At 50.9% G+C, this 12106-nt stretch overlaps 1 protein-coding gene across 2 annotated transcripts in view; it reads left to right on the top strand.

The window, feature by feature from the left end:
* ANKH (ANKH inorganic pyrophosphate transport regulator) overlaps positions 1-12106 on the top strand; it is a 120666-nt gene that overhangs the window by 102358 nt on the left and 6202 nt on the right. For both annotated transcript variants that reach the window (XM_036020251.1, XM_028512298.2), the window contains exon 9: positions 11894-12023. In XM_036020251.1, coding sequence (XP_035876144.1) covers positions 11894-12023 — 130 coding nt within the window. The remainder of the gene's footprint in view (positions 1-11893; positions 12024-12106) is intronic.

The raw sequence follows: 12106 nt of genomic DNA on the forward strand, positions 1-12106 counted from the left end.
AAACTCAGCCCCTTGATAGACCCACACCTCGCTTCCATAGGTGGGCCTCAGGCATGCATGAAACACGGGCACCCACTGTTCTCCCTGAGGCTTGGGAAAGCTCTCGGATGTTCTCACGCCTTCCGGTTTGTAGGTGGAGACAGTGTGCTCACTCCACCCTTGGGCATCTTAACAATTTAAAATGTCAGTGCTCTGCCCTAGATGGTGTGGCTCGGTGGACTGAGCATGGGTCTGCAAACCAAAGCGTCGCTGGTTCAATTCCTGGTCTAGGGCACATGCCTGGGTTGCAGGCCAGGTCCCCTATATGGGGACACATGAGAGGCAACCACACACTGATGTTTCTCTTCCTTTCCTCCCTCCCTTCCACTCTCTCTAAAAATAAATCAATAAAATCTTTAAATAAAAAAAGTCAGTTCCCTACAAGCTGCAGTGAGTCCAGAATGAGAGAAAATGAGAAAATGAGAAATTTAGGCTTCTAGCTTAGACATCCCATAGATCTGTATACACCAATCAAATATTAGAAATGCCAGTGAGGAGAGATTTTAAGCCACATGTGTGCCCATTGCCAAAATTATGAAAGGCCTGGGTGGTGGAAAAGACACTTTCAATGTGATAGATGATGCTTAGGGGACCTGTTTACAGGCACAGCTGCACAGAGAACGACCACATTTCTATTTACTCCTGTGGTCATTGTGCACAGGCCTGGGCCCCTGTGATGTGCCGGGCTCTGGGACCACCGCAGTGAAAGAGGCCCACAGGCTCCTTTCTTAGGGAATTTATAATCAGAAGACAATTTATAATCAGGCAATAAACATGCATTGCAGAGTTGGGTAGCGTGTTAGTTTCCTGTGGCTGCTGTGACAAATTACCACAAAACTGATGGCATAAAGCAACAGAAATTTGTTCTCCCGCCGTCCTGGAGGCCAGAAGCCCCAGCTCAGTTCACTGGGCTGAAATTAAGGTGTCCGCAGGGCACACCCCCTCCAGTGGCTTTTAGAGAAAAGGCTGTTCCTCGCCTCCAGCTCCTGGTGGCTGCTGGCATTCCTTGGCCATGTGACTCCAGTTTGTGTGTGTGTGTCTTCATGCTGCCTCTTCTTCCCTGTGTCGGCATCAAGTCTGCCTCTGTCTCATTCCTGCAGGGACCCTTGTGACGGTATTTCAGGCCCACCAAGTCAGTCCCAGCTAACCTTACCTCAGGATCCTTAATTTAATCATATATTACCATAAAAAGTAATGAATACTTGTTCTGGTGATTAGGGGTTGGATATATTGGGGGGGAGAGGCTATTATGCAGCCTGCTACAGGGATTCGCAGGTGCTTTGGAGGAAAATTAAGTAAAAGGAAAGAGGGTGAGGAAAATGTTGTTTTGGACGCGACAGTCAGGGAAGGTCCTCCTGAGTGTGTTACAGAACAACAAGAGGGGGGCCAAGGGGAGCCAAGGACAATACACTATTACCAGAAGGAACACCCCAGGTTCATTATGTCTGCCGCCTTATAGGAAAGACATCTCTCAATGCCAGAGATTCGTGAAAAGGAAAAGAAGTGTTTATTTAATGCTATACAGACTTAAAGTAGTGACCTAATGTCTTCATCAAAATCCCAAAGTCCCTTAAAACACCCACAAACACACAAGTCCTTACTTCCCCCTTTGCCCAGTCTGGGGTACCATATCTCAGGAAAAAAAGTAGAAATCCTTGGCTCAACCAGCCCCCAGTTCTTCCCAGTAATCCGTCTCAGCTGGTAGGTCTCCTTTGGTTCCCGACACCATCAGCTGTGTCGCCGGGACATCTGCTAAAGCCAGGTGGTGGTTCCCCCTTCTAAAGCCGAGGGAGTCCCCACTCTGGCAAAGCCTCATGGTTCTCTCCCTGTGCAATGGCTGCAGGAGTCTCCACTCAGCCAAAACCACGTGGTTCTCCCCCCAATGGCTGCCACCTCTGGGTTTAAAACCCCTATGCCAATCTTCCTCTGCAGCCTCATTTCCGACTCCTCCCACAACCAGTTACACCTGCCAGCACTCTCATATCCTTCCAGCTTTACTAGGCTGCCATTGTGAGTCTGGGCAGGCATGGCCCCATATCATGGAGCCAATCTTCTCCAAGCTCCCACACAGGTGCTATAACTCAGGGGACCTGCCCCCAGTTACATCTTGGTAGGGAAGTTACTTCCATCCCCTCCTGGCTCAGAGCATGGCGACGGCTATTTAACATATCTATGCAACCAGTTAAAGGTTATAGGTATGTTAAATGACCACACCACAGGTTAGCTGCAAAGCTGTTGCTGTGCAAAACAGCTCTCAATGGCCCTGCTCCATTTGTCCCTTTCCCCCAACCCACACCTGTGGGGGCCGGTGAGGACATCCTAATATTTCCTGAACACCTTGAGTTCTGGACCCCATTCCAAATCCCGATTTGGGGTCCCCCTCTTGGCTGCGCCCTGTAACAAGGGGCCATATTTACATGTACAGAGAATGTCCAGCAGCCCAGGGCTCCCTGCACATGTGTATCTGTGGCCCACTGTGGACATGCACCCCGTGTTTGAGTGGCACCTCGGCGCGCACTCCCCTACTCTGCTTCACCCCTTCTTTCTGCTCAGGCACTGCCTCCGTGTCTCCTTCTCTCTCCAGGGTCAGCCTCTCCCAACTTCCTCATTTAGATTTGTTTAGGGCTTCCAACCTTTTTTAAAAAAGTGAAGGACACATACCAATCATGTCTTTATCCACAGGCAGACTGCACTTTTCCTCTCCTTGGTGCTCAGACTTCTTGAGAGGATCACCTGAAAGCACCCTCCCCCACCTTCCTGCTGCTGTCTACCAAGACCATCTGTCCCCATCTCTGGCCACCTGCCTCCTGCCTCGGGAGCAAGGGGGCCCTGCTTCCTTCCTAGATCATCCTTTTGATTTGCACTGTTGCCCATCACTTGTTATCTCCTTACAGAGCTCACCCGGGTCCCCATTGGCTCCTTGCCCCAATGCCAGGAAGCCCCATCCACTTATCATATTCTGCGTTTGGTGCTGCCCCTCCTCCCTCCCCTGCTCACGCCCCACCCTCTGTGACACTGCCCTCGGCTGGGTCTCCTTCCCCCCTGATAGTCCCTTCACAGCCTCCCTGGCAGAAGGTCCCCCCGTTCCTCCCTGTGAGTGAGCCTCAAGCTCTGCGCAGCTGCCTGCCTCCTGACACCCTCTCTCTGCAGAGCCTGGCTGAGGACATGGTCACTCTCTGCACACGAGCAGCCAGGTCCTCCTGGACCATCAGACCGTGTCCATTGCAGGTGTTTTCTAGGTCCCCAGCTCGCCTCGATGAAACTTGTCTGGGAGGGGTCAGGTCGGAGGCTGCTGGAAAGAGGAGCGGACTGAGTGATCTGTGGACTCCAGGCCCAGAATGGCAGCAAAGCAGCTGCCTGCTGGCCCCGTGCCTGCCAGAGCCCTTGGGGCCAGGTGGACAATATATGTCATCAAGAGGGCCACTGTGGACCTCGAGGTGAAGGTGCTTAGTCTTTAAAACGTTTAGTCCCAAAGCTGAGGCTTTTAGAACTCTAGGGCCCTGGCCGGCAGGGAAGGAAAGCAAAAGGAGGCGGCACGTCAAAGAAGGAAGCCGGCAGAAAAATCTGGGCCGCCAGGTTATGTCTGCCTGACACACTGAGGTGACTCCTTTGGGCGGGGTTCAGCTCGTCGCAAAGAACATATAGGCACAGCCCGTGGGCACAGATACGGTGTGGTGAAGGCCAGGGGTGGGGGTGGGACTGGGGGCAGTGGGCAAAGGCAGACGTCTGTAATAGTGTCAATACAAAAATACCGGTCTCTGCTGTTCATGCAAGCAGAGGTGGCCCAGGCCCCTCTTCCTATTGCTGACCTGCTCCACGAGCTGTCACTCAGCCGGCGGGGCAGGGACACCGCAGGCCTTACTCCGGCCACGGTGCCGTGCTGACCCTGTGTCCCCAATGAGACCAGCCTCTTGGAGGCTGTGTTTCCACTGGGCGGCCCCACGATCCGGAAGAAAGTGACTGTGTTGTGCATGGGGGAGGACGGAAAAGACCAAAGGTGAATAAACCGAACTGAACACTTCCTCCTCTGGTGCTCCTGAGAGCCTGGTGTGTCCCAGTGGGCCCTTGGGGTGCCTTTAGGCACCCCAGAAGTAGGGAGGGAGCCAGGCTTCTGAGTCCCTGAGGCCAGGGTGGAAGCCCCGGCCCCTCGCTTTACCAGCGGGGTGACAGGGAGCAAGTCACACAGCCTGTCCAGGCCCTGGCGTCCTCCTCGGTAAAGGAGCAAAAAATACTGCCCCTCTCCCAGACGTTATGGTGATTAAATGAAATGACCTAAGGAAAGCTCTTGTTGTACCGTAATTGCTAAGAGTTACTTCCTTCCCTCTGGCCCTCTGCTCTCCCTCCTCCCTTCTCTCCAAAGCTTCAGTAGCCTGGCCTTCACTTGGGAAGTCGCCGTGTACTGCAGATTTGAGGGGGTGATGAGTTTGCTCAGGGGAACTCAGAGGAGGCTAAAGCAGTTAAGACTGGTTCATACACTCTACCTAAGCACTCAGGATAAAATGACAATGCAAATCCACAGTGCAGTCTTAAAACAATTAGCAAATGAAGGGGCACACCCTGACGTTACCAGCAGGTTCCTTTTTTCTTTTTCTTTTTTTTCTTTTTTTTTTCTTGTTGTTGTGGTAAAACACACCTAACGTAAAATTTTGCGTCCGAGCCGTTTCAGGTCAGTACATTCACATTGTCAGACTGCTGCCACCACCGTCCATCCGTCCCTCTGTCTGCGGAGCGCCTCCGCTTGCAGACCTGAAACTCCAGACCCACTGAACACCTCCCGAACCCCTGCCCACCCCCCTCCGCCAGATCCAGGAAGTTCGTTTGACTGTTAACGAACAGGAGCTGGAAACAGCTTTTCAGGGAAAAGCAAACGCTAAACAGAAGCTGGGTGGGAACTTTCTAAATATTCTTCAAATCGGAGTAAGAATAGGAAGGAATTAAACATTCTGCAGAGAAATGGAATGGGCAAGTTTGACAACAAGGCGCCCTCTGCAGGCGTGGTGCGTGGCGCCCCCTGCTGTTTGAAGTGTGTTTTTGCTTTCAGTTAATATGCCTTCTTAAGAATTGAGCATCTTCTTAGGTCAGAAAGGAGCACCAAATACTCTCATGAATGTGTCTGTTTAGCAGTTTCATTAAATCTTAATGATAGTTGGGGTGACTTATTAGTTTTCATATTCTTTAAAAATAACTGATTTTAAAGACTTCATCTGAGAATATTAACTTCATACCAGTAGATGTGCTATAATAGTGGTTGGGTCAACTCCCTTATGAAAGTTTTCCAGGTGGATGGGAAACAGGAGTTACAACGGCCCCCAAGCCACACGGAGAATGTTAGGTGCTACGTGAGAGACTGTGGTACGCTTGTCTCCCAGACCCCTGGCTTAACCGAAAACCGAGCTCTGTTTCTCTCAGTAGCGGGTGGAATTTACTGTGTCTATTGCAGCCTGATAAAATTTTCACATGTCTGACCCTACATAAAAAGTCCCTTGCATTTTCTCACTGTGTAGTGTTGTAATAATAATATATTGTAACCCAATATTCATTGCTATATGTTATATACTATAATATATGTTGTCATACATTGTAATAATAATGATGATCCTTCCTTAGAAGGGCGCCTCTCCCATCAGCCTCCTGTGCTGCCCTGTGGTTGTCCTGCCCACTCACAGGGCTTTTCACCCAGCCCCCCCTCAGAGGATGGGTCAGCTCTGCAGGGCCGTAGCCCCATTCCCTGGCCATTGCTACAGGCCACTCCCTGTCACCCCTGTAGTGCTGCTCCCCACAAAGTGGGTCCATTGGCCATTTTCACACATTATGTAGGTTTTAGGCATTTGCAGTACAGTAAAATGGCTTTTTTTCCTTGAAAATTGGGACTCACCCTGGTTCTAAGAGCCATCCTAATGGAATGCTGTGTCACTCCACTGAGGATGTGGTGACTTCTAATGAACTCACCGCTAGCATTAGGAGGGCTCTAAGAAATGAGCCCATCTAGCTCATGTGGCAGTTGGAAATGCAAGTGAGAAACTGTGGCGAGGACAGACCCTAGGGTCCCCAAGAAGGCAGCCATTACTCACTCATGTCACATGTCTCTCTCTCCGTCATTCCCCTCACTGGCCCCTCAGCACATCCGGTGAGCACGAACTGCAGACACCCCCAGATTCCACCATCTCTCACCTCCCGATGGCCCATCCCCTGGCATGCACTGCTTCTGCCCCGGCCCCCACAGTCTGTTCTCACACAGCCTGTTCTCACACAGCCTGTTCAAATGACCTGATCTGATGGCATCTCCCCCACCCCCAACCCCCCCCCCCCGGGCTCCCATCTCTCTGGGAACAAAAGCTGGAGTCATGACCACGACCTACAAAAGCCTCAGTAGACTTCCCCACCCCACCTGCCCCCACCACATGTGTACCGCCAGTGAGTACAACCCAGTGCTACGGATCAGGGGGCCAAGTGGCGCCCCTCGGGTCCACATCAGCTCTCTCCGGAAATGCAAGCAAAACGGGCATGTGTGTGGTCTGAGTGTCCTTCCTAGTTCGGGCCCTTCCACCCCCAAGTAAGTCCGATCAGTGCACCCTCCGCGTGGAGTGACGCGGGACCCGGTGTGCCAGGATGCCGGCCGTGAAACCCCGCTGTCAGCCCCTCCCTCTGAACCGAGACTTCTCACAGCCTGTCATGAGCCTGTGTTTAGATTGACAGTTACCAGGGTCCCTGTTATTTTAAAATGATTTTCTGGTAAAGAAAAAGGAATACATGCTCTGTGTGAAAAACAGGGAACAGTACGAAGAGGAAAATAAAGTCAGTCCTAACCTCACCACCCACGTCTCACCTAACAGTGGAGATGGCTCCTGTTAGCATTGTAACAGGGTCCCAGGAAACCTCTTACAATCCCGATGGTGAGACGGATCGGTCGCACTCTCTGGGCCCCATGCGGTAGAAGCGCTGGTACAGCTCACAGGGCCACACACGCACTGCTGGTCTGGCATCCGAGATGCCCAAGCAGCTGGCACCAGATTGTAAGTCAGCTTACTCACCAAGCCCACAGTCCAGAGCCGAGGTAACCACTCTTCCCATGCGGTATTGTTGGGGGTTAACCACTGGCTTACCCAGTGGAGCATTACACCCAATTATAGGGCTGTTGAACCTTTCTTTCTAAGTAAAAGCCCTAAATAAAAAAACAATGCCCAGGACCAGCTATTTTCGCTCAAAGCAGCTGCACATATTTTACCTCTTCTCATTGCAGGGGACGGGAATCTGCGGCTTACTACTAATGCTGATTATTCCTGGTAATGGCGATAGCTTGGGGAGTTCTGGAAACTAAGTCAAAACCAGAGCTCTTGGCCATGTTCTTCCATCTGTGGAATGGAACCCTCTCGGGACAAGCAGAAATGGCCGTCCCCATTGTGTCTGGGCTGGTGTGTGCTCTGAGCCCAAATGCCGACAGAGACAGCTGGCTTCTTCAGTCCCAACCCCAAGTTCTCGGAAACGGATTGGGGTTGTCCCGGGGCAGGTCAAGGGCTGACTGTGGGTGTGGAAGCAGGTCTTGGGAAAAATGCCCCTTCTGTGGTTCTGGTGGCATGGGCTCAGGCTGTAGCATCATTGACCGGGGCTATTATTTCTGTAAGGTTTAGGGCTTCTTGCATCCTTACTGCACACTGTAATAATATTTGGGGATCTTAATCTATGGTGAAACGTTGTCATTAACTCAGCTCATCATTATGGGGATTTAGAAATGCAAGTTTAAATGCTGCCCCCAATGCAAAACAACTCGTAAATGTAAAGCATGCTTTTAACGGATTGCTTCTAAGGAAGATGTTAAACTACTCACTGACCCGCCCATTAGGAATCTGGCCAAGGCACATACACTAACCAGAAACCGCACATTAGGGCCACGGATACAGTGGCTGCTCCCCAGGGCGGGTTAGTTTCCAAGGAGGCTCATGCAATGAAAGAAAAGAGAATGCCCGTGACGGTGCAGGCGGAAGGCCTGTCTGGAGTGGACGATGTGAGAGATGGAGCTTTGGCGAAATACACATAAGTGTTTCAAAGTTCAAAGTGGAGATGTTATGGTCAGTGCCTGGTCCTCAGAAAAAGAAGCGCCGTCTATCAAAAGAGCAGTGAGTCTGAGGTCTCCTCCTTCTCCCTCTCTTTCTTTCTCCCTCCCCCTCCTCCTTCCATCTTCCCCCCTTCCTCATCCTTCCCCTTCTCCATCCCCCTTTCCCCTCCTCCTCCTCCTTCTTAATAACCTTTTTATTTTAGAATCATTCTAGATTACGGAAACATTGCTAAAGTAGCAAAGTTTTCACCTACCCTTCACCCCTCACTCACATTTTATTCGCCATGGCTCATCCATCACAGCTAAGAAACCAACACGAACTCAACTCCATAGTTTGTTTCACTAGCTTTTTCCTCACACCCTTTTTCTGTTCTAGGTTCCCATCCATGTTACTGTCTCGTCCCCTTAGCACCTCTTCTGGTCTGTGAGAGTTTCCCCGACTTTGCTTGTTTTTGAGGCTTTACCACTTTGAAGGAATACGGGTTAGGCGTTGTGTAGAATGTGCTCAGTTTGGGTCTGTCTGAGGCTTTTCTTGTGGCTAGATGGGGCTTGCGATCTGGGGGAGGGAGACCTCCTGGTGAAGTGCCAGTCTCCTCATAGCTTATCAAGAGTGTGTGCCGTCAGCAGGACCCGTCGCTGCCGCGGTCAGCCCTGGCCACCTGGCTGAGCCGCTGGTGGCCAGGGCTCCCCACCGTGAAGGCACTCTTCCCCCTCCCACGCGGTCCTCTCCTTGGACGTGCTACTGTGGTCAGCCCACACTTCTGGATGGGGACGTGCAGCTACGCCTCACCTCCCTGGGAGAGGAGAGCATCTACATAAATTAGTTGAAATTCTGTGCAGGAGAGCTGTCCCTGTGTGTTTATTTGTATCAATATTGGTTCGTGGGTATTTATTGTAGACTGTGGGTCATCATTCAATACTACACTATTTGTTCTGTCGCTCATGCTGTTCCAGCTCTGCCCACGGGGAACCCTTGCTGCTGGGCACCGTGTTCCTTGACCTATTATTCCAATCTGATCACCTCGTCTATTTCCAGCCCTGGTCCTAGAATGAGCAGTGTCTCCAAGGAGCTCTGGTTCCTTGTGTTACGGAATAAACAGAAAAACTGAGATCTGGGCCCTGAGTGGGTGGTTCTATTTTGCTGGCTGCTTCCTAATGGGATGGTATTGACAGCAAGCTCTGCAGCAGAGAACACGCCCCTGCAGCTGCTCCGGGCAACAAATCATGTTCATTGTCAGTAGTTTATTAGGTTTGTGTTCTGGTTTGGAAAAGTCAATGTCATTAGGCTCTGCAAATATTTGAGGAACACAGCATGCCATGGTCAGCTGGGGAGGGCATGTTCTAAGTCAATACTCCCCTGGGCGAACTCATTAGAATTTCTCTTTCTTGAAATAGTTTTTGTTAGGTTAACTTCTATGGCTTCTTGTTTTCTGCAGCAGACTGGTTACATTCGGTCTGGTCATTGGGTTAGGGCCCAGTCCTCTTCTTAGGGAAAGCTGACCTGCAGACAGGTAATGCAGCTTTCAACCGGCACCAGACCTATTTGTATGCAGCATGTACTTCTTCCTAGCCGGTGCAAGAAATAGCACTTCTTGAGGCACTTCCTGGAAGGCAAGGAGTGTTTTCATACTGGAAGCATGGCAAAGGCAGAGGTTGACTTCAGAGACCCCAGAAAGAGACAGAAAGGAAGCTTCAATACAATACCTGTGGCATTCGTTCCCTTTAAGCCATTACCTGTGATTGCTCGAGCCCCAGACCAGCCTGACAGCCCATTACGTCGGTCTAGAAGACCGAGCCTAGGCTCTGGGTGTGTGTGGCCGAAAACTGTGCAGAGGCACCTCTGCGGCATGTGGCCTTATAGGGACATCTGGGGCATGCTCAGATAGGTACCAGAGAGAGAACAGGGTGGTTTAGTTGTGCCAAGTTAAATCACACTGTGGAACTTTAGAAATGGAATATCAAAACCACCTTGTGAGAAGTTCTATTAGGGATCTATTAGGGATCCATCAATCCTTACCATTTTGTTTTCACGGGGCCAGAACTGTGGTCACCGGCCTGGGTTACTGGATATCTGTGTAAATGTCTCAAGTGATTTGGGTGTGCCCACTATTGAATTGGACTCCCTCCCCCAAAGGTTGCTGATATGCCCTCCGATGGTGCAAGAAGCCTCCAGGTGAACATATCTAGGCAGAGAATCCAGAGAGGAAATCACCTGGCTTTGCCATGGACGCCTGCTTGCACTGTCCTCTCTGACATGCAATGACCCCCTCCATTCCCCTTGGTTTGTCGTAACATAAAAACCACTTTACAGTGATTTTGCGAAGCACAGAGAGGTTTCAACGTGAGACATCATCTCACATTCAGGTAATCACTGGCTGCACAGTGCATGCGACATTACAGCCATTGTCCCAGAAGCTCTCGATTTCTTCAGAGCATGGCCTAGGGGTCTCACTTCAGCCACTGAGGAAACACCGGAAGGAGTCACCCTCTGCAGGTCCCGAAGCACAAATCAAGTCCAGACGTGGGGGGAGGGGGCTGCCACTTCTCTTGACCTTTACAGCTCTGCTGCTGTGGGAAATATTCATCAGGGAAGTGCATTGTGTCCCCCTGCTGTGCCCAGTGTCATTTTGAAGTTGGGATATGACATCGCCAGCATCCCTGGGCCGCAGGTGTGAGCAACACCACACAGATTCATACTGGCAGCTTTGCCGCGAGAAAAACGATGACGAGGCCACTCGTGCGGGCTGCTAGGTAACAAAGCCCCTGAGCTCCGAGAGGCTGGGTCTGAGGAAGCGCGTTTCCCTTCGTGTTGGAGACGCGCTGTAAGCTGGCAGCACGCAGCAGGGTTAAATGAGAGTGGGTCTGTTGTTTTTGAAAACCAGTGGGATACTCTTCCCAGGTGCTGAAAATACATGACAGAATGAAGGCTCCGCTGCATTTATAAAGCGAAATGTATGATCAATCCCCCCTCCTGCCCCCCGGTATTTCTTTTAAAATATCTCACCATGACATAGAAAATGGAAGCATTCTAATTCCATGAAACTTCCTTTACCCAAAGCCTAAAGCGTGTTATAATCTAAAATTTCAGTGTTCAGTTCTTATCCAACTACAGTTCATTTTAATAATGCGTTCGCTTTTGTTTTAGAGGATAATCACTCACATCTTAGAAAGGGAGGAAATTATGAGATGGAACTGGCATGATTTTAGGTCCACGCTCCCTTGTCGTTTAAGATTCCTTTTTCTCAAGACGGTCCCATCAGGCCACTGCTTCCCCCTCTGTTCTCCGAATTTCCGACTTAATAGCTGTTGTCTCTCGTTCTCCAAACCCGACCTTGCGGTGTCCCAGGCCTACAACTAACCTGTGCATTACTAGTTCCTTTCCGTTAGCTGCACAATTCCACGTGGCTCTGCATTCGTCCAGATGCTTTCAGGTCACTTTTTTTATAGTTTGGGGAAAGCTGTAAAAATTACATTGATAAGCATTTCACCCTGAACAGACTGAGGTGCTTAGGGGTCTAATTCCACCTTCTGTGAGAGCACACTGGTCCCCTCCACTGGCCTGGTTACCCTCTCAGACGCACCCACACCTGCCCTGTGACCACCCAGGTCCCCGTGGGGCGGATGTGGCAGGGGGGCCGGGCCTGTGTCAGCAGGTGAGAACAAAGCAGGGTGATGCAGCTCGAGGACCGGTCCGCCAGCACCCTCTCTCTGCGTACCCTGGGACAGCAGAATGCCTGGCATTCTCACGTCACTCGTTCATGCCCTTTCCTCGCCGCCTGGCTGATTGTCTCTCCCCCCCAGCTCTGCTTTGTGATGTTCTGGACCCCCAACGTCTCCGAGAAAATCCTGATAGACATCATTGGTGTGGACTTCGCCTTCGCAGAACTCTGCGTCGTTCCTCTGCGAATCTTCTCCTTCTTCCCGATTCCAGGTAAAGAAAAACGGAACCACAGAAACATTCCTACTTGCCCTCATGCCTGGTTCGGTCTTCTTTCTTTGGGGCGTTTGCAGTCA

The sequence above is a fragment of the Phyllostomus discolor genome, chromosome 3 (genome assembly GCF_004126475.2).
Source record: "Phyllostomus discolor isolate MPI-MPIP mPhyDis1 chromosome 3, mPhyDis1.pri.v3, whole genome shotgun sequence".
NCBI lineage: Eukaryota > Metazoa > Chordata > Mammalia > Chiroptera > Phyllostomidae > Phyllostomus > Phyllostomus discolor.